The 23,353-nt window shown below is 41.8% G+C and overlaps 1 protein-coding gene and 1 long non-coding RNA gene across 2 annotated transcripts in view; one reads left to right on the forward strand and one right to left on the reverse strand.

Moving 5' to 3' along the window:
• LOC117282768 overlaps window positions 1-23,353 on the forward strand; it is a 126,393-nt gene that overhangs the window by 19,156 nt on the left and 83,884 nt on the right. The window contains exon 2 of the long non-coding RNA XR_004513625.1: window positions 22,946-23,239. This is a non-coding gene — a long non-coding RNA (uncharacterized LOC117282768). The remainder of the gene's footprint in view (window positions 1-22,945; window positions 23,240-23,353) is intronic.
• LOC111870223 (synaptotagmin-10) overlaps window positions 1-23,353 on the reverse strand; it is a 123,652-nt gene that overhangs the window by 12,229 nt on the left and 88,070 nt on the right. The window contains exon 7 of the mRNA XM_023862330.2: window positions 21,376-21,496. Coding sequence (XP_023718098.1) covers window positions 21,376-21,496 — 121 coding nt within the window. The remainder of the gene's footprint in view (window positions 1-21,375; window positions 21,497-23,353) is intronic.

Genomic DNA, 23,353 nt, shown 5'->3' on the forward strand with positions numbered 1-23,353 from the left:
GCAAGGTTACGTCCGTTCAGTTCGGAATATATTATGAAAGTCCCCCTTTTGTGGAATGGCTTGCACCCCCACGCCGGGAATTCGAAAGATGGTGTTTTCATATACATTTCATCCCATCTTCCGTGGGAAGCTTGGACGAGGCAACCCAATCATACTGGCCCTCATTCACAGGCAATTGTAACAAGCTCTGACCTGTCCCTTTAGGCGCGTCCGGTTCCCTGTACCCGAGCTAAATTTTATGACTGATCATAAATGTCATAACTCCGGATTTCTTGTTTCTGCCAAAATCTAGGAATTTCAACATAAACACCGTATTTCAAGTCCCGGACAATGAAATACGATATTAAAGATCACGATACATTTCCAGTAATATCGAAACATAAGACTTTTGAAATTTAAAATTACGGAGAATTAATTAGAAATAAATTTCAGGCCATCCAATAATCATCCAAATAAATAAGGGCTCAGAATGATCAGCGTCAAGTGTTACAACCACTTCCGCTTCTCCTACTATTCCTCCTTTTTCATCTCATTATCTCTTCGTCATCCTCTGCATTGGCATTACCCGTACAACTGTGTATTGAAAGTCAAAGTGAAGAACTGCACTTCAACCGCAAACTGCATTTAAGGCTGAAAACCCACTGACGCGACAAGCCGCGCGCGGTTTGTCGAGTATTGTCGCTCGCGGCCGTTATTTGTATTGCTTTTATGAGCCGCGCGCGGTTAAGTTTTGGAACGCGGCACACAGGCGGCAGAGCTGTCGCCACCTAATATGTACAACTAACGGACGCGCGCGACAAAGAGCGGCTAACCGCTGGCGACTAGTGGCGTCAGTGGGTTTTCAGCCCAAGTGTTTCGTACTCATTTGATTCTCAGGCGAGAGTGTTTCCTTAAACAGCAATAAATTATTGGTCTTTGTAATGTAGACAAAATGTGTTTTTTGTGAAACAGATATTGAACTTATAGATACAATTTAGACGAGCTTCCGGTTTCAAAGGACAAATGGCGTTCTCTTCAACTTTTTACGCAACGAATTGTGGTTGAAGGAGCTACAGCCCTGAGCTCCAGTACCAAAATTCAGTACGAAATTAGTATACCAAATTTTCTGTTACTCGGATTGTTTAGATGGAATTGCAACAACATCTGATAATGAGTACAGATTCCAAAGGGTCCTGACGATGGAGTATAATACACAGAATTGCTGGGCTTTTGGAATTTTCCCATCGTCCGGAATTCTAGAAAAGAGAAAAACACAACGTTTCGGAAACTGCATCTGTTTTCAAATACCCAGTAATTCTCTGCGAACATTTGATAATAAGTTTCAAATTATTACGAAGTTTACTCCGAAAGTAAATTTAATTTGTGTATAGAAGTTTTTACCTGTAACTAGATACAGGACACAAACCTTGCACACTTTTCATCAGAATTCATGCATTCGATTATGTATGTATATATATATATGCATTTGTGGTATATTTAACGACGCTGTTATTAACTCGGACACTTTAGCGTCTAATGGTAGGATGATAAATGAATGTCGGCTTGCAAAGGATTTATTAGAAATAAGTCATGGCCTACTTTAAGTTTCTGACTCGGTAAGAGCCTAGACGGAGAGAACAAAGTCACGAAATACATGTATCAAGATAATAGAATTACCGGGTTTTTGGACTTTCCATCGTCCGGTATTCTAGAAAATAGAATACGTACAATAGAAAAAGTCCAGGAACCCAGTAATTCTGTGTGCTAGACACCATCGTCAGAACCCTTTAGGATCTACATGTATCAAGATATTTTCACAGTCTATTGTATACTGTTGTAATCCATGAACTCTTATCAAGTTTCCTAAGAATGACATTTGATGTCGGATCATGTTGAATTAACAGTTAAATTACGTAAATTAATAATATCTAATGTATTTTTTTATTGCTAGTGGGGTGAGATTAAGTCCCTTGTACTGCGGCCACTTCTAGCCTATTGTACCAGCCCCAGATGATAGGTAAGGGTGATTGTGGAGCAATTGGTGGAATGAAGACTGGCAGGGGAAACCGAAGTACTAGGAGGAAACCTGCCCTAGCGCTACTTTGTCCACCACAAATCCCACTTGACCAGACCCGAGATCGAACCCGGACCGTCGCGGTGGGAAGCCAGCGACTAACCGCTTGAGCGCGGAACATATCTAATATTGTAACTGGAGGGTGCCTGGACCAATTTTCAAGTCCAAGAAGTTAATCTTTATGCTGGTCGTGATTCGAACCAGCCACTTGCCGAATACAAGTCAGAAACGTTACTGCCTGAGATATCTTGGTCATTTGTGTATCTGCGGTAATACGGAAAAGAATGTTACATCACTAAACTTCACGTTTCAAGGAAAGAAGTAACAACTTTCGAAGTCTGTGTATCGGTTTCGCAACTAGGATTGTCATATGGAGTTATTTAATGATATTGGGTAGGAAAAATATATTCTTAGCTACTTGAAAAAAAAATATTTTTATCATATTCGTGTGCAAAAACAGAAGAAACTATCAGTCTGTACGTATATATTTTAACGCAATTAATTATAGACGGTGTTTGGATTGCCAGTCGGATTTATTGGACACTTACACTCGTAACTACAAATAACTACGAAATTCCTACTGAGTTACACACTCAAGATATCGCTGTAACTTAAGCACACATAAATTCTTCTCAGTCTTCACTAGGCGTTGCTTGGTAGCGGCTTCAACGGAGGACGTTCCCCTTCTTCTGGGTTCCCGAACTGTTCCCGGCCACAGCTGTCAGCCTCTTACTTCTCTCACTTACAGTTACTTTGCGGCTGGCAGTTTACCTGCAGTCAGTTCATCCTAGCACCAAGCCCTTTGAGTCTCACGACCGGAGATTCTTTTTAAACTCAGCCCTTGCGGTCATTTTCCTTATTTAACACCCTCTCTGACGAGAGGATGGGTTTGTCTCTTATGAACAGGCGTCGTCTTTGTCAAGTGTACGTATCGCATATAAATCACGTTATTGAAAATTCTTCCTTGTGATATAGTACAATTCCTCTCTCAGTTCAGGCTTTGCAAAGCAGGCCAAGACTGTCTTACGTATCTTATGCTATAACGGCAGGTTAGTCACTTGAACGGTCGTAATCTTTACCGCCGCAAAATTTAAGCCTCTTACATAATTTTATTGACCCAACCGAACTATTAGTCCTCGTCATATAGGCCCTACACGGACCGCAAGGTATTGCGTGTTGTCTCGTTGCCGGGGAAATATGTCCACAGAGCTGCTCCCTAGCAACGGCTTTTGTACTGTTGTCTGTTTACACAGATGTTACTTGGCAGTGGATCTACATTTCACAATATTAAAGAGGATACCATGTAAAAGAGGTTAATGTTTGTGTTATAATGCTTTCTTTTCCAGCATTCTATCTGTGAAACCCACATATTCCAGTAAGTGTCTGCAATCAGTGACGATGTAAGATGTATCTTGTTCATATCTTTCTGTGACAGACTGACACTTGTGAGTGACATGATGTTATATCATCCAGCTGCAGCACAAGCAAGCGATTTTCCAGTTACTGCACAGTGCCTTATGAGAATTTCGCTAGAATGAAGCACGCACTCAGACGCTTTCGCGGGCGACCGGAACCTTTGTATAGCGGAAAGTAATCTGCATATTCCTTGCTTTCTGCAGGCATAAAACGGCGGTATTGAAAAATTACATGTTTTCCACAAATCGGTATGTTGAATTTGAATGTATAAGGGGTGGGCATTCATGGCCCTTGAACCGCGACCACAGTGATCTATTGTATGTTAATATATAGATAAAATTATTTCTACGCTTAATTAATCATCACGTCATGAAGATATTCGGGGTTAGGCGTGACGTTAACAAACTCGCACCGTAAAAACTAAATTGTTCAGAAACCAGATAATTAGCCTCTAAAATAAAATATATACGATATGGAAGATAGGATGACCCAGATTGAGGCGGTTGGAGGATGAACATAATGATCTCGGTAAAATGAAAATGAAAGGGTGGAGAGGAAAGGTGAAGAATAGAGAAGAAAGAAGACAGATTGTTCAGGAGGCCAAAGCTCACCCTGAGCTGTAGCGTCGAGGGGAAGGGAGGATACGCAGTCGATAGGACTCCTTGGGCGGGGGATTAGCTCGTCGCAAGGCCGCTACCTATACACAGAACAACACAAATACAGAATAATGAAATACAGACATTCATGCCTCCAGTGGAATTCGAACCCACCATCCCAGCGTTCATGCCTTAGACTGCACGATCACAGTGATCGGCGATCTTAACAACTAGTGTCATGAAAATCGGGCAGTTAGCACGCGGGGAAGGGAGAGGAGTGTGTTGCATTGATGAGCAGAATCACTGCCGTGGAAAACCAGTGCAAATAAAGATTCTTTTTGAGAAATTCAAACCAGTAACCCTACAAGACGAGGTCACCCACATCACGATCTTAATGACACGGTCAATACGGCCTAAGTATTGCGTATGTAATAGTGTAAATAGAAAACCATGAAAAGAAAATGGTTTAGAATGCTGAAAGAGTAAAAAAGAGGAGAAGTTAGAGTGAGACGGCGGATAATTATCACTTTTCTCTATTGCCAGTGAGGTGGGACTAAGTCCCTTGTACTGCGGCCACTTCTGGCCTATTGTACCGGCCCCAGATGATAGGTGAGGGTGATTGTGAGGCAATTGGTGGAATGAAGATTGGCAGGGGAAACCTAAGTACTTGGAGAAACCTACCCAACACCATTTTATCCACCACAAATCACACTTGACCAGACCCGGGATCGAACCCGAACCGCCGCGTTGGGAAGCCAGCTACTAACCGCTTGAGCTATGGCGCGGCCCTAATTATCACTTAAACATCTCATTGCTCACAATAATTATTCAGTGGTACGTTGAAAATCTTCATTCCGCAGTTGATAGGCCTAGTTAATCGACTGTCCATGAAATCGGTTACATTTCTGGAGCCTCGTATTTAATATAGATGTTACTAAAGCATCATTACTGAGATATTTCAAACTGCAGAGTGGACCGTTGGAACCAGACCAGGGCCGGCCGGACCAGATGATTTTCCCAACTGCGCGTGGCCAATATGCTACGATACGAGATTACATAAATCACTGTATCATAAATCGTTACTGTTATTACACAATATAAGTTATTGATACAAGGAACAAGTTACAATGTTTGCGCCATCTCTGCCTCCTGGTCTCTTCGAAGCCATATTTAGGAGCCTTTCGGCAAACTAAATTCGTGCCCAATCATGGAATGCCGGATTTAAGAGATCCAATTTGTATCTAACAATTTAAAAAAATATTTATCTTGAGACGGTTTTAATATTATCACAACTAGGCTTTTGTCTCCCAACTGGTCTTGCAGCTTGAGATTTTCCAATAAATATTGTGTATCGAGTTCTTATTCACCTTATCCCTGCTTGACCCTAAGGACAGAATCATTAAATGAACCATAAATGAAAAAATAAATCTCAGTGATCTCAAATACTCTTATTTAGCCATCATTACTTACTTACTTACTTACTTACTTGCTCATGGAGCTGAGCCCTTCTGGAGGAGCCTCCAAATCTGCAGCTACTCAACAATTTCCAAGCATTTTATGGAACCTGAAGGTTCATTACCGTGTTCACAAGAGCCCTCCACTGTTCCCTATCCTGAGCCAGATCTATCCAATCAATCCCATCCTGTCTCTCTAAGATCAATTCTAATATTGTCCACCCATCTACGGCTTGGTCTTCCCTGTGGTCTCTTTCCTTCTGGCTTTCCCACCAATATCCTATAGGCATTCCTCGTCTCTCCCCCTCGTGCTACATGACCTGCCCACTTCATCCTCCTTGACTTGATCATTCTAATTATACTTGGAGAAGAGTACAAGTTATGAAGCTCCTCATTATGCAGTTTTCTCCAACCTCCTGTCACTTCATCTCTCTTCGGTCCAAATATTCTCCTCAACACCCTGTTCTCAAACATCCCCAGTCTATGTTCCTCCCTTAATATCATAGACCAAGTTGCATACCCATACAGAACCACAGGAAAAATTATAGTTTTGTATATTTGTTGTATATTTAGCCATCATAAGAGTATTAAACGAATAGTATTCATTCTAAAAATTTGACTGACTTCATGGAATTGCGTCCTAATTTCGAAGTTATCAGGCGTTCAGTCACTCAAGAATTTCACAAAATTTTATGGAACCCGAAGATTTCTGAGCGAGATGAATCCAATCCGTACCATCCCATTCTATTTCTCTAATACCCATTGTAATATTTCCTCCCATCTATTTTTACGTCTTCCTAGTGGTCTCTTTCCTTCTGGTTTTCCCTCCAAAATCGTATATACATTCCTCTTATTCACATGCGTGCTACAGGAACTGCATATCTCATCCTCTTTAACTTGATATTTCTGAGGAAGGTGTGAAGCTCCTCATTATGTAGGTTTCCCCCACCTCCTACCACTTCATCTCTCTTCGGTCGAAATATGCTCCTCAGCATTCAGCATCCTGTTCTCAAACACACCTGGTCTTACGTTCTGCCCTTAATGTGAGAGACAAAGTTTTACACCCATGCAAAATAACATGAAAAATTATAGTATTGTACATTTTAATTTTTAAGGTTTTTAACTGATTGGTAATAAGCAATACTAAGCTTAATCTGGTCTTAATTTCCTCATGAATCAACTTTTGATTTGTTACTGTTATTCAAGCTTTTTGTTATACAGTTTCCTTGGTTCCCTGTTACTACACCAACGTGTGATAGTAGATATGTAAGTAAGTGGAAAATTAGAAGCAGAAGCCAACAAACATCCGAAATAAACAAAACACATGATTTATTTAAACTCAATATAATATTACGCAAGCAGAATATTGCACGTGTGCTTATTTAATTAAATAATATATACCCGAAAGGCAATTACGCAAGTGATTGTAGTTCAAACCAAAACAAGGATTTCTCTATCGGTACTGCTTTTCCATCTTTCCTAGCAAGCAAGTTTGACCTACATTCTAGTCCAAGTCAGCAAAAGGACCAGCTCAGCCGTACTTACAGTAAATTAAAGTTACAACAGCCGGCCTCAGACCTAGAATCGATCTTGGGATTTTTGATACTTTTGTTCGGTATTACTGATACAGACAGAAATGTTTGCTAAGGAAAGTCTGTTTCAGACTCGGTAGCTAATGCATTAAAAGTAAATCACTTTCATTGTTCTGCCTGGTTTCCCTCTAGAATATGTATATAAAGTTGTCCCCGTGCTTAATTTATTAAGCACTACGCCATTATGACATAAGGGCTAGTGGAGGTATAACTCCACCATTCTTTACCTCGACACTAGATTGAGGTGAGTGGTCAGCTTTACCTCCAAACAAAGAGCCTGCGCTACCCATTCAATAGGAGGTTGGATGGGCCCGAAAGTCGGTCTGAACGCTCTGGAGAAGTGGAGGATCCCTTGCCCCTGCTGGGGATTGAATCTGGACCGTCCACCCCGTAGTTCGTCACTATACCGACTGAGCTACACCGGACCCCAAACAAAATTTATTGTTACATGTACACCCATTGGTAGACAACGAAACAAGTTACCGTGAAGACAAACTCTTGAAGAGATGGTTGCAAGGTTACTCAGTAATAGAGGAGGCTGTGCCTTCTGCGTCGTCCGTTCCGCGCAGAAGTGGAAACGGCGGGGTTATGCAACCCTTTGCCAGGCAACGTCTCTGTAAACACAGTTCAACGTGGTGGTCCGTGCCAAAGGCTTTTAAGAGAAGTGAATGCAATGACAGACAATTCAGTCGTAAGCTGGCGGAGCGAATTGGAGCCAGGAACACATAAGAGTGTAAGAGGTCAGCCTGCGAATATTTGACGTGTGAATTGAAGACTGTGTTCGTGTGTAATATTTGGAGTGATTTGAAGCGCTAGTTCCTGTATTTTAATTGCGTTACCAGGAAAGAACTATTGTGGATTTAAAAGTGAATTATGAAGTGTAGAAATCAGCGATAACACTATAGTAAACATGATTAAGAGGAACTGTAACCAAGATGCTAATGAATCCAATCATCTGGACTAGAACCCATCATTTTCGTCGCACGTTCCACCCTAGACGTAATAATATCAATAAATAAAAAATATTTTATATTTAATTAATAACCTTTAAGGTGCTGCTAGAATGACCTATGTTACGAGGAGTACAGCTAATATATTAGATTCATTCATTCATTCATTCATTCATTCATTCATTCATTCATTCATTCATTCATTCATTGTTGGAGGAGGTGGGTTTCCCCATGCACTTAGACCAGTTATTGGTCCATTGTGCATCCCCCTTTAATTTCTACTGTCTACATACCCTACCGGTACTGGTGCCCGTTATCAGCCTCTTTCTGCCAGCGAGGTCAACCCTCTACTGGCAGTGGTATCTGATAATTAGTCCCTTTCTGCCAGCGAGGTCGGCCCTCTACTGGCAGTGATATCTGATAATGAGTCCCTTTCTGTCAGCGAGGTCGGTCCTCATCTGGCAGTGGTACCTAATACTTTCCCCATCTCCTAGAGACATGAGGATCTTTTACGTGCCGTAAAGCTACGACACGGGACCCACGGCTTAAAGTCCCTCCCAGAGGACTTTTCCCCTGAATTTTTTCCGCCCTTAAAAATTCCACGACCTCCGCCGGGTTTGAACCCGCGTACCTTGAGTCATGAGGTGGGAACGTTACCCCTAGACTATGGAGGCCGATACAGTTAGTATATTAGATGTTACTTAAAATTCCATTTGGAAACCTATCTGAGCAGATGACATAGAAAGTTGTCGACACGATTTGTTTGTTAGGACTCTTAAAGAACCCCATTACTGACAAGGCCGACATCACTACCTCTTGGGCAGAAAATTGCTTCATTAATGCAAAGTGTAGACCCTCCTAAGGACTGGTATTCATTATAATGTCCTTGTGTACGTGTGTCCTACACGCTCTATGCTGTATAATATGAGATGAATGACCTTATTTTGTGGCAAGTGAAATCTGTGCAAGTAAGTACTTGTAAGTACTTCTTTTGGGCATAGCAGAACGAATGATGTTGGGATATACAAGGCCAGAAATCTTTTGACCAGACGCTCTCTTTTAATCGTATTCATATTTCCGCAGTCGATTCTCGGCATGACGATGGTCTATCTTGGCTTAAGATTTTCCTGATTTTATGTCAGTCTCTCCAGGAACATACCATGATAATGTCTTAATTTATTCCACCCCTACTTCATTTTATATCATTTCAAGTCCATAATTTGAGGCTATTACAAAGTAATCAGTGGAGAATTATCCCTTAAATGAGCTAAGAAACTGATAACGGAGAGTGTCTTAACATCACTCTTCAAGGTGCAAGTTTGTTTACCCGTAACGATCATGGTTTTCGTTGGGAAGATATGTGTTTGTAAATTAAACTGCCCGAAATTTTTGGCCCAGTGGGTAGCACTAGAGCTTCGTATTCCGGAGGTACCAGTCCAGATTTTGGCCCGGAGACCCTCTATCATAAGTGATGTGCCTCGCGGTTTTTCTCTCCCCCTCCAAGACAAATGGTGAGGTAGTGCCGTTAATTATGCCATTGGGTTTGGTGCCCCACGGGAGGGTTCGGATCTAATTCTTTATTTGCGTATCACTAGAATTAGAACACAAATCTAAAATTTATTTATTTGATGTCATTTGTTGTGTATAAATACAAAATTATTTTGAAGCATAAATTTGAGGATTTTATAAATATAAATTCAACAATTTTTAATAAATGTATATTTTATTTTAGTTAATCAGTGTTCTCTTCAAATCCTGACAGCACAACTGGCAAAAGTACTGCTGCACACCTGGCAAGAACTACTGAATTCAGTCACTTCCTTTTTTTCATGTTCCTCTCTATTTCATTGCTCAGTAGTCACTCATCTATTCGACACTTTGTACTCTGAGACTTGACAGCGTCTTTAAATAAATCGTAGAACATAATTTTAGTGGATAGATGCTTCCTTGTGTTTTCTTCATCTGACGAAGAGACTGTAAGAATATCATCAATTAGGCCACAGCGAGGTCCTTCTCTGCTAACTATTCTGGGCCATTTTTCCAATTTTATTTGAGTCTACCCTTCCTCCGCAGCTAAGAAAGCGTCGTTAAATCAGTAGTCCTACAGATACCCTTGTCATCAGTAGTCCTACTGGTATCCTTGCTATCGGTAGTCCCACAGCTATCCTTGTCATTAGTAGCCCTACAAGTGTCCTTGTAATCAGTACTTCTACAGGAATCCTTATCATCAGTAGTCCTACAGGTATCTATCATCAGTACTCCTACAGGTGTCCATCTCATCAACAGTCCTACAGGTATCCTTGTCATTTGTACTTCTACAGGTGTCCTTGTAATTAGTACTCCTACAGGTATCTTGTTATCAGTAGTCCTACAGGTATTTTTATCATCAGTATTCCTACAGGTGTACTTGTCATCAGTAGTCCTACAGGCATGCTTGTCGTCAGTAGGCCAACAGGTATCTTTGTTATCAGTCGTCCCATAGGTACCCTTGTCATCAGTCGTCCTACAGTTACCCATGTCATCAGTTGTCCAACAGTTACTTTTGTCATCGAGGATGTTAACTAAAATGCTTTTCTATCAAAATGTATGGCGTAGCTGCAACGTGATAGAACCGTATTGCAGAGGTGTCTTGTGGTAAACTCTGTCAAGTCACCAACTGTCGCGAAATTTTTGTGGTTCTTCCTAATCCCTTCAAGCAAATACTTGATATTGCCATAATCACTTGCTTCGAAATCCTTTCCAATTTTTATTAATCTTTGACCTTACCATTTGATGATATACAGGGTTAGCCTAAAAGAAATAGACACTTTCAAAGTTTTACAGAAAGAAGAGTTTTAATAGCACGGCCGAGATCTTAGGGTTCGAAAAGTACGCCCTGAAGTTTACATGGGTACACCGTTTTACAAGATACAGCACAAAAAACGTTCACTTAGGTGAATACCTCACATGCTCTACTACAGCTCTCGGGTTTTCAGTTCCCCATATACGAACGTTGTGTTTGTTCACCGTACCGCTAATGAGGAACGTTGATTCGTCACCGAAAACTAGCCAGTTAAAGAAATCATTACTTCTTACATTAGGCTGCTGCATGTCCATACAGAATGAGCGACGGAGGGTTTTGTCGTTTTCAGTGAGGTTCTGCAATAATTGCAACCGGTAAGGGAACATTCGTAAACGTTTACGCAAGATATTCCACACAGCCTTTTGTCGAACTTGAAGTTGCACGTGTTGTCGAGTTCTAAATATCTGACTGTAAAAAGTGAAAGAAGTGTAGAGACAAGCTTCCCACTCTACTTTTCCGTCAGTGGTCTGTTACCTATATAACGAGAATTTGGAGTGTTACTTCTTTTTATTGCTAGTGGGGTGGNTTTAAAATGTCTGTTTCTTTTAGGCTAACCCTATATGCTCTGGCTACTGGCAGCACAGTAAAGAACAGACGCCTCTCTTGCGCCTTTGTTTCTTAAGATGGATATGCCTGTCGTCTTGAGACATTTTGGTCCATAATATGTCAAATCTATTTTTCACAAAGTTTGCTATTTTGTGACCAGCCGTCAGACATTTGTATTGGTCTGGAAGGGGAAGTGTTATTACATTGCCGCACTTCAGGGGCTGACGGGGCCACAGAATATTTGCGTCGAGTGAGTCTTCTGTTTATCGTGCAGATTCTTCTGATGAAGCGGACCATTTGTTTACATTACGGGACAGAAGAGTCGATTTATCTTCAGTTTGACAGGCCTGATATTGATATGGCATAAATAATAAATTAGACGAAAGTCTTGTTAAATAAACAATAGGCTTACATCCTGGCTTTCTAAGTAACACTTTGTCGCGCCATAGCTCAAGCGGTTAGTCGCTGGCTTTCCACCGCGGCGGCACGGGTTAGATCCCGTGTCTGGTCAAGTGGGATTTATGGTGGACAAAGTGGCGTGGCGCTGGGGCAGGTTTTCTCCGAGTACTTCGTTTTCCCCTGCCAATCTTCATTCCACCAATTGCTCCACAATCAGCCTCACCTATCATCTGGGGTTGGTACAATAGGCCAGAAGTGGCCGCAGTAGAAGGGACTTAGTCCCACCCCACTAGCAATAAAAAAAAGTAACACTCCAAATTCTCGTTATATAGGTAACAGACCACTGACGGAAGAGTAGAGTGGGAAGCTTGTCTCTACACTTCTTTCACTTTTTACAGTCAGATATTTAGAACTCCTGCCCCCCCCCAAAACCCAAAGTTTCTCTTTTGTCATTTAACGACGCTGTCAATAAGGGAGCCGGGATAGGGTAGTCGGTATACCGAATGGCTACGGGCTGGGTGACTGAGGAGTCGGAGTTCGAGTCCCGGTAGGATCAAGAATTTTCTTTTCTCCACGTCGTCCAGACTGTCTTTGGGGCCCACCCAATCTCCTATCCAATGGGTACTGGAGGCTATTTCCCCGGAGGTAAAGCAGCCGGGGCGTGCAGCTGACCAGTCACCTCCAACTAGTGCCGAGGTCAAGAAACTATGGATCTATGCATCCACTCCCTCATACGTCTTCAAGGCGTAGTGCTTAATTAATTAAGCACAGGGTCAGCTTTACCTTTACTTTTTCAAATTAGGGGGCACACGGTAGCATAGTTGGTTGAGGCACTATGCTAAAAACCGAAGGTTCGGGTTCGATTCCCGATGATCTAATTGGATTTTTAAATTGACCTAATCCTTCCGGCCGCACTATGGCCCAGGAGTCGACTCAGCCTCTAACAGAAATGAGTACCAGGAATATTGCATGGGGTAAAGGACGGTCAGCGCGTAAGGCTGACAATCTCACCACCATCTGTGAACCGATTGTCTAGGTAATGTGGGAGCCTCGAAGTCTCACAAACCTGTGAGCCTTCACGGCCTGTTACAGGGATAGCCTTTTATCAGTATATGGACTGTATAGACTATGTGATAGGTTGATTAATGAATATGGAGCAGCAGTTGGTAGAATGAGGATTGGCAGTGGTAACTAAAACAATCGCAGAAAACCTGCCGCGCTGCCATTTGGTCCATCACAAATCCCTCATCACCGGGATAATACATTCAAATAAGACAGATTGTTTCGTCCTAAATCCCTCCCGATTAATTACTCATGTTCGTTCCATAAAGACTCATAACTAAATCCATGGAACTTAATCCTTCTTTAGAAGCCTCCACTTGCTCAGCCACTGAAGAATTTCCGAACATTTTCTGGAAACCACAGGTTCATTGCCGTGTTCACAAGACCCCGCCACTGATCCCTATCCTGAGCTAGATCAATCCCTCCATACTACTCAAGCCTGTCTCTCGAAGATTCATTTAATATTATCCTCTCGTCTACGTCTAAGTCTTCCTAGTGGTTCATAACAACAAATGCATTGCTATATAAATTCTTACTAATTGGAGCAGAAACTTTCAAGAGAAGCTGTTGGACGTCATCGCGGTCGAGTTAGTATCATTCCCGAATCATGTACGGGAGATCTAGAGTTCCTATCTCGGCCGGATTTTCCTCATTACACATTTTATAACTGAAGCATGCAGTATTAATTATAATTAATCATTCGATTACATTGTTGGTACTCGGGAAGAAAGGTAGGTTGTATATAAACAGGCAATATGACTCTTTCTGACGGTGTCAGAAACTTATATGTACTATAGTTCTTATGCAGTGAGAGGTACAAGCACTGTCCTTAGGGCTTGAGACTAACCTAACATCATCTCATTGGTATATCTTCCTTTCAGCACCTCAGTTACGGAACGTCAGAGATACAGATCCATCATATAAGTTGTTCTAGAGCAGCTGGTAGTTGCATATTCTTCTGATCATGAGATACCTGCTGTTCTGAAATCCTATATTTGATGATCATCATTACAAAATCTCATCCCTGAACTCGGTTCTTAGTACGTTTAATCGAGTTCAGAGTTGCTTTATATCTATCTGTTTATTGAATGCAGTCTAGACAACGTCGAGACAATTTCATAATTTAACAAATAAAATCGAAAGGAAGTTAATAATTTAAAGAAACAAGAGAAAGATAAACGTGTGAAATAATATGTGGTTATTGTCCTCGGAGAAATTATCGAACTTCAAAAAGGGTTCACGAAATTTAAAATTCACAAAACACTGAATGTAAATAAGTTAAGAAATACATTTGTTATAAAAGATATTTTTCTTCTTCCCCCCCCCCTTCGGACTTTAATCCCTCCTCAAACTATTAATGATATGACGCCTGAAAGCCAGAGTGGTGGAGTCAGATAGCAAATTGATTTCCTAGGCAACTAGTATTAACAGAGCGTTTTCCCGGTACAACGGTTTACCATGGAATTATTATACATGCACTTCCGTGAAAACACTCGACTAGGCATATTGGTTGCTGTGTAACCTGAGGTATTTCCGTGGCAACGCGTGTTTAGGCAGACAGTTACTGCAGATACGATATAGGGAACTCTTGAAGGAGGTGTATCCTACCCCAGCCGCTGAGAGTTATAAAACGAAGAGCAATTTGGCCAGCAGAGAGAACGGGAGACTGCTACGGAATTGGGTTTGACTTCGTACAGACTTGAATCACAGGGCGTCCAAGAGTTGAAGTGTTGAAGGCTCCAGTTCGTGTGTGTAATTGTAAGAGAATATCCGATCTAGAACCCCTCATTTTCGTCACGCACCCGCCCTCCCTACACGTGACATACTGCTCATGTTCATTGTTATCACGAACTTTCCAATTTCCACAGCAAATCATTTCCTGAATCCCTTGTTACAGGTAAATTAAGAAGAACTATTAAATTTTAACATCAAATTTTATTTTTTCTGGAAACTGTCAACCTGTACAATTACCAAGTACGAACTGAACACCCGGGCGTTAGGTTGAAAGTACCCTATGCGATCATACTTGTTCGGTATAGCGACGGATTACGGAGTGGGCACCAGGAGTTCGATGACTAGCAAGGGCAAGAGATATTTCTACCGCACACAGCGCCAAAACCAGCTCTGGTGTCCATCTAGCCTCTGTGGGAACCGGGGGTTTTTTCGTTGGTTTTAATGTAGCAGGGGCGTGAAGCTGACCATTGAGCTCCATCTAATGCCAAAGTAAAGATTAGTGGAGCTATACCTCCACTCCCTTACACGTCTTAATGACCTGATGCTTAATTAAGCACGGGAAGGAATATATTTACCTGTTTACCACGTTTGGTATAGTTTTCTCTCTTGGGGCAAAGGCAACAGGAACTTGAAACCAACCAGTCACGATCTCCAGTTAGTGTCGAGGGTGAGAACACGTCATAATTTTCGTTCGACCCCAATGAACATTCAAGCCATGGTTCTGAGACACAAGGAAATATTAAAATTTCCTGTCATTTTTTGAACTGAAACAGTAGGCGATCATAGTAAATATGTTTTCTGCTGTTGAATGGAACAAATGACAGTGGATTCCTACGGGTTTCCCAGAAACCAGACATTTACATCACTGCCCACTGTGCAAAAAGTCAAGGTTTCTGTATCTTCGTGAATGCTCACGTCATCACTTCGGGAACAATGAAACGACGCACCGCCATCCTGACTTTCTGCCAAAGAAGAGAGATAACATTGAAAGAAGAAATCTGGACTTTCGTCTAGGGCGGCAGTTGCTGTTCACAAGGTGGAAACCGTAACTTGCGGCTAGTTCTGACCTCGTAATGTCCGGTCATCGCCTATTTCCATAAAATGGCTGTTGCGGGACCAAATACTCGTATAGCTGACAGACGCCATAAAGAAACCTCTTCGATACTGACATTGGCAATATCTCAAGTAATTCCTAATTTTAGGATTAAAAAGCGCGTGGCAGGATTGGTGACAATTAAAATTCTCGAATTATTCTTTTATTGTTGCTTTTCCAAATTAGTCCACGTTTTCTTGACCTCGGCACTAGCTGGAGGTGAATGGTCAGCTTCACGCCCCTCCTGCTTTATCCCCGGGAAATAATACCCTGGTACCCACTGGATAGAAGGTAGGGTGTACCTCAAAGCGGGTCTGCACGACGTGGATAAGAGAAAATTCTTAACTCTACCGGGACCTGAAATCCGACCCTTCGGTCGTCCAGCCCGTAGCCAGTCGCTATATCGATTGAGCTATCCTGGCTCCCTCTTCATCACATACCTTACGTATATGACAGTGAAAAGAAGATAGAGATTTGGAAGGAAGAAAAAAATGAGGAGCAGAGCAGAGCAGAGCAGGAAGAAAAGGAATGAAGATTAGAGAGGAAAATGTGCAGTCACGTGCATTTAATTTTTTCTTATATTTCTTTAGTGGATGGAAGGCTTATGGTGGAAGTTCAGAGAAAGATTAAGATAAAATGATTGTGGGGAGGAATATGTACATACCAGCCGGTTGATTGACCTACTTATATGTTTCAAAAGTACACAATCGGAAAAGGGATTCACGGTAAGAAGAAATACTCCCAGAACTATAAAAGGCATTGCTTTGGAGGTACATGAAACCGGCGTCTTATCTTCTTACTCTGGAAGTAGGTCAAACATAATGCGGACTCACAAATAGTGAGTTGCTGTGATTTATGCCCTTGCGCACCCGTAACGACCTGTAGACAACGTTGTGAGAACAATCGATCTTCTCTCGGGGAATTCGGTCACTGGTTCTATAAATACATCCACGGCACCTTTTGCGTAGGACGGAAGAGGTTTTGTTTACCTCTCAGCTTTCACCTTTATATCCCCTTCTCACCCTGCTCCCCTTTCACTCCTTCTAAGGGGTCATAAATCTTCGCTGTAAAGATGAATTTGTTCGACGTAGGTAACAAAGGCAAGCAACAATAATTCCTCTACTTATATGTGTATATATATATATATATATTTTGGCATGTAACCCCGTTCCTAGGCGACGACCGCGAAATTAGCAGAATACAACAGCTGTTGTTAGGTAATAGACGCAATAGAAGCGAAAGCAAAAATGGAGGAACTGTTGGAGGCGGTGTTTTCTGTGCGGTCCGTTCAGAGGCTATGTAACGTGGAGCAGCTGCGATTACGAGAGAATACTGACAATGGACTTGCTAATACGGACTATGACTGACAAATAATAGACCCGACCTCTCGTCAGAGAGGGCGCCCCAAATGGACAGGACAGTAACTTTCATATAAGAAAAAAAAAAAGAAAAAAAATCTGGTCATGAGCCCCAGCTGGGGCTCGACACCAAGACAGACAGATTGACTGTCAGTCGCAATGTGACTTGGACTTGGACAGACTCCACCGTGACCCTGCGAGTCGTAGGAGGTGACGAAAAGGGAAGTCTCAATTCTGAGACAGTAAAATATGGTCGCGAGGCCCAAGGGACTCGGATCCGAGAAAGACTGCGCTGGCAAGGGCCAGAAGCATATATAAAAGACAGACCCGTCCTCTCGTCAGAGAAGGCGCCCCACAGAAACAAGACCGTAACTGTCAAACGGTAAAAATTAATATCTGGTCATGAGCTCCAGATGGGGTTCGACACCACGACTTGCTGACTGACCGTCAGTCGCAATGTGACTTTGACTTTGACTTGTTTACGAGAGAGTCTTGAGAAGAGTAGGAGGTTGGTGTGAGATGGCCGCCAGCCTGGAAGTTAGTCGGTTGAAGCAATGAGTTATTTGTGAGACAGACGCCGGCCATTAAGGACGTGAACATGTAAGTGCTGGAAACCGTTACCAGGCGACAACCGGCGTAAATTCGGCAAACTTAGAAAATTTCCTACGTGCTGTAGTGGATTGCAGAGTGTGTGAATTAGCGTTAGTGCTATAGTTGCTTGTAGTTACGATCTGTAAGTGTTCACTAAATACAATTACCAATTCAAACCCAGTCTACAGTCACATTCCGCGCACATGACAATATTTAAATTTTATTGTAACGTCCTCCCTTCGTCGGTTGAACAAGCTCGTGCGAACTCCGACGGAGGCTCCATTTGACGGCTTGACGGTGACCCAAATAGAACTTCCTCTCCGCGTTAGTTAAAGTATGGTTGCGGTATCCTCAATGAAGATGCCGCTTAATGGCTTGACTACGGACCAAAATGTAACATCCTCTCCGGGTCAGTTGCAACAAGTTTGCGGGAATGTTAATGAGATGTAACTAGAAGGCTTGCCAGTGGTCATAGGGACGCTCATTCGCGCGTGAACTTTGCTAGTGAAGAATGCCGTCTTTTGGGATGTGGTTCCGTGTGGGTATTAAGTTAACCGACGTTTTGGAGGAACTTATCGCCTCCATCTTCAGGGTATAAGAAATGCGCGAGCGATGAACCAGCCAGCGTGAGCAGGTAGGTCGCAGAGGCTGCAGCCACCTGCTCACGCTGGTCCTAGCCGAGATAAAGTAACAAGGACCAGCGAAGAAATAAACAAGGTGTACAGACCCATAGTGACCAGGACGCCGTGACAGCGCGGACGTACTCTTGCTGAAACTACGACGCAACAAACGCAGCCTCTACACAGAAAGACCAACCCCTCTCTCATTTAAGAGGAGGCCCAATTTCTAAATACGTACATGTCTGGGAGCGAACAAAAATCTTTGTCAGGAATTTCGAGAAAAATGAAGCCAGGAATGGCTGTGCTGACGAAGGCCAGCAACAATCTAACCGACCGACCAAATGAGTTAGTTGTGAGATGGTAGCCAGGCAGCAACAACGTAAATGTGAGAGCAGGAGTATTTCCACTACTGAGAACCGTAACCGAGCAACGACTAGTGAAAACATAACAGACTAAGACCCAGCGTGTGCTGTAGTGATTTTTTAATTGTTTTGATTAATAATAGTGTTACAGTTACCTGTAGTTCAGAGTCCAATAAATTCAGTTACCAATCCAATTCCCGTGTATGGTGACTAACCCGTGAGAATATGATTTTATTCCAATTAAAAAGGAGCGAAGAGCATAGTCACGCAGAAGTGTGATAAATATAATTGTATCAGTTTTTAGTTTGTTGTTTTGTCCTTCGCTGAGAAGTCGGATTGTGCAACTCACTCCTCACCATCGAATGGTTTGTCCGCTATTGAGGACAGACTGTGCACTTAACTTTAACAGTAGTGTAAAATATTAGAATATTTATCATTAATCACAAGTTAGCTCCTGGTCTATGAACAACCACATTCTAAAACCGTCCTCTCTCATACTTCCTTACGGGTGACTTGACTGACGAGCGTCATTACCAATTCTCGAACGTCGCAGTTGATTTCGCGTCAGTTCAGTAAAACTGACACTTCACAATCTTTCGGAGTACTGTATAACGGACTATTAGGAGAGCTGAGAACATGCAACAGTGCATGGAATGGAAGAAAGCTGTTACGTTTAGCGAACATATCTTCGATAATACAAACAAGGAATACAATATTAATGAGTCTTAATGAAATTTCCATCTTAATAAGTGATAGCGTCCTCTTCGGACCAAGTCTCGAAAGTTCTTCACGGGTTCGAACACTGGGATCTGAGTTTGAATACCAATCGAGGCATGGATGCCTGTCTGTGTTTGTGTTTTCCTGTGTAGGTAGCAACATTGCGACAGGGTTAATCGCCCGTCCAATGAGCCATATCAAATGTCTATAAGACTCATTAGTTGAGAATTAATTAATTGTGAATGAGATAAGGCCAGAGGGTCTACTCCGTCAAGGTCGAAAAAGAAGAAAACGAAGTTACGAATCACTTTCATTGCCGTCTTATAGAAGAAATTTAATTGAATCTGACTTCGTATGGATGCCACGTATTGTAGGAGTCCATAAACCGCTTAGTTCCGTCTCAGTGTTAAATACACTATAATTAAGTAAAGAATGCTTCCATTGTCCTTCTGTGGCATTATTACATGCTGCTTATATTGATTGATGCATTTTATTTTTAATTTTTGGTCATATTGTCTTTATATACAGAATGTTCCAGGAGGAAAGACCAGTATTCTGGGAGGTCATAGCATCTGTCATTTGAAGCAAGAAAGTGTATATGCACACGTGTCCTATCCCGAACGGTTTCCTATGTAGAGCTGTTTCACTGTACAGTTCCAAACCTGTTGATATGAAAGAGAGATTACGTACTGTTTCTAATACCGGTATTTATTGTTCAAGTGACAAAGTTGGTAGGGTTTTTTTTTTGGCACTACAGCCCCAGTGGGCCTATCTCCATGAACTTCTCCGTTCACTTCGGTTTTTCTAGATCTTACACATTCGGTAGGACTCCTTGGGCGGGTGATCAGCTCGTCACAAGGCCTCTACCTGTACACAAACACAGAAAAACGCACACACACAAACTAAACATCCATGCCCTGAGTGGATTCGAACCCACGATCCCGGCTTCCAAGCGAGCGAAGCCAGAACATGCCTTAGACCGCTCGGCTACCGTGACCGGCGTTGGTATGGTTTACTTAGCATAATACATTTTAGAAAATTCCACCGTCAACATCAATGCACTTCGCAAGTCAAATGAGGACATGGCGTGTTGCTCGTCTGTACAGTGAAATGGCTCTATCTAGGAAACATTTCGGAATAGGAAACATATACATATACATATACAGAAGTTTGCTTAGAATTGCCTATACTATGACTTCCCAGAATAGTGTCCTTGCCTCCTGGCACACTCTGTATACCCATTCCCCATACCTCTTCATGGCGTGTTGCTCCTCTGCACAGTGGACAGTGTACTGTACAGTGAAAGAGCTCTATCTCGGAAACCGTCCGGAATAGGACACATGTACATGTACAATGTCTTGCTTAGAATTACCGAGAATCTGACCTCCTAAAATATTGACCTTCCCTCGTGGAACATTCTGTATAATAAACTATTTACGGCGGAGTTTGAGATTACTGTATCACAGTGCTCGTTCAAAACTCAGTACATACTTGGTGCAGGCAGCTCTAATTACACTGGTAGACTCTTCTACCAACAATAGTGTCTACCATCATCTGTCGTTATTCTAATTAAAAATACTTAGACCGGTTTAGAAGAAGAGTTCTATGTTCTGAGATATAAGGCCGTGTAGTCCGTTGGAAGTCAAACAGGTTTCGGAGGAACATATTTCCTCAATCTTCATGGTAGAAGAATAAGCTAAGCAAGAAACCAGCGTAAAAGCAGATGGCAATCAGTTTCTACCTGCTTTCACGCTGACATCTTGCTTAGCTTGTTATTGCCGATTGACATGTTCCTCCGATACTCGGCTGACTTTCAACGGACTACACGTTGTTACATCTAGAAATCTTCATAAACATCGCTGTGAGGACCTCAAATACTGCTATTTAGAAGTTTCCTGAAACCATGAACTTTTATTTCTTTTAAATATTTTATGTTGTTGGGACTTGAGTACGCGAAGGGAGCCCACAGTATTGCACAGATTCTACTCACCTGAAGATCCTGTGATATCCATTGCCTGGAAGTTGCGACCTTTAATGACAGTCACTGTGAGACGCCCAGCAGTGGGCAGGTAACAGAGAGACAGCATTAGCTCGCCCAAGTCCACTTTATCCTGTAAGATGACAAAATCATGAGACACTCACGGCGGTGACTACGAAAAGTACTAACATCTGGGATGTGACACCGTATAGTCTGGTAGAATTTTACCAACCTTTCGGAGGTTTGTTGCGTGGTCATCTTGCTCTTCGACCCTGGAGATTAAGACTACGTTCCTCCGAAACATCGGCAAACTTCAACCAGACTGTACGGTGACACATTCCACAAATTATCTATCTATCTATCTATCTATCTATCTATCTATCTATCTATGACTCTACAGTCATTTTGTTGGACCTTGGCAGCTTTTTCAATTTCTTAATCCCATACGCAGTCAGTAGGACCCCTTGGACGGGGGATCAGCCCGTCTCAAGGCCACTACCTACACACGGGACAACACAAACAGAATAAACGCACACAGACATCCACGCCTCAAATGGGATTCCAACCCATGATCCCAGCGTCCGAGCGAGAGAAGACGGTTCATGCCTTAGACCGCGAGGCCATGATATAGGTCCCAGGAATTAATACTCAAAATTTGTTACATTCAATTCCCTTTCTATGAACGTGGATAATTCCACTTTAGTTTAATCGCCGCTTAATTAAGTGGCTTCCCGACTTAAATTTTCGAGGGAAATGCCAGTGAGATACCACAAACCTCAATTTTTCTTATGACTTATGAAGTTGCGGGCAGCCGACAAGAGGTAATCCTCCAGAAGGACTATCAGTTGAGGGAGTAACAGCCTGTCACAGTAAAAGATGCTAGAACATTCCAAAATGTTACACAGCTTTGGAGTTGGAACGACGAAACTTGATACAACACGGTAATTTTACGAAAAGTGGTAGGCTCTCGTAAACATGGTGATATAGATTCGCATTCCATAAAAGTCAAGTAGTTCCTTGAGTTTTGACATTTGTGGAAAGACCCTCCATATAACGGAGGATTTGTACTTACGTATAGAAATCAACAATAAATACAGTGTGGTCCCTTGTTCTGAAAAGCGAACACAAGTACGTACTAAATACCTTGTGTCAAATAGTAAACAAGAGAAATGCATGGACGAAAGAAGGATGTATTCATTAAGAAATTGAGAATATTACGTAAGGAAGATTTTAATAATGTTTGCCTTCTCGTAGTTTTGCTAACATAAAAAGTATACAATATTTACAGATGGACGAGAAAGAGAAATACATACAGAATTTTGGATGAGGAATATTCTGGAAAATTGTCACTTGCAAATAAAAAATAATATGAAGAAAATATTAAAATGAAGCTCACGGAAATTAAATGTTAGAATTTGAAGTAGACTGTTGTGGTAGAGTTCGAGTCCAATGACAAATTTTTGTGTTAAATTTTGTATTTAAGTTCATTAAATAGCACCATGTTCAAATCGAAGCACATAATTATCAGTAAAATGTATCAGATTCGATGAGATGTATACAATGTATGGTTTCTTTGTTTCAGATCTGGCATAAAGCATGTTATAGCACAGTGAAACTTCTTCACTTCTTCATAAAGCTGCCACGTCCAAGTCCCAGTTGTTCAAGTCCTGTGAATGAGGTGGCCACTCGTTAAGATAAGACATGCTAAAGATTCTGATAGCCGTGAAATGCTTACGTGTGTAAGGTGAAAGTGGACATAAAAGAACTATAATCATCCATACCGGAAGACTGAAGAAATTATCAGAATATGAATGAATATTTCTGCTGTCTTTTGAAATGATCTTCCTGGTTACGATTGGAGGACCTCTTCAAAAGGGTAAATAATGAGACCGTAATGGCTGTAATGTATAAGTGTATATAATTTAATTTTTGTTATCGATATGAATTTGTATTTTTTTTTCAGTATATTTGCGAAATGGCATTTGCTTCA

This window comes from Cryptotermes secundus, unplaced genomic scaffold (genome assembly GCF_002891405.2).
Source record: "Cryptotermes secundus unplaced genomic scaffold, Csec_1.0 scaffold1412, whole genome shotgun sequence".
NCBI lineage: Eukaryota > Metazoa > Arthropoda > Insecta > Blattodea > Kalotermitidae > Cryptotermes > Cryptotermes secundus.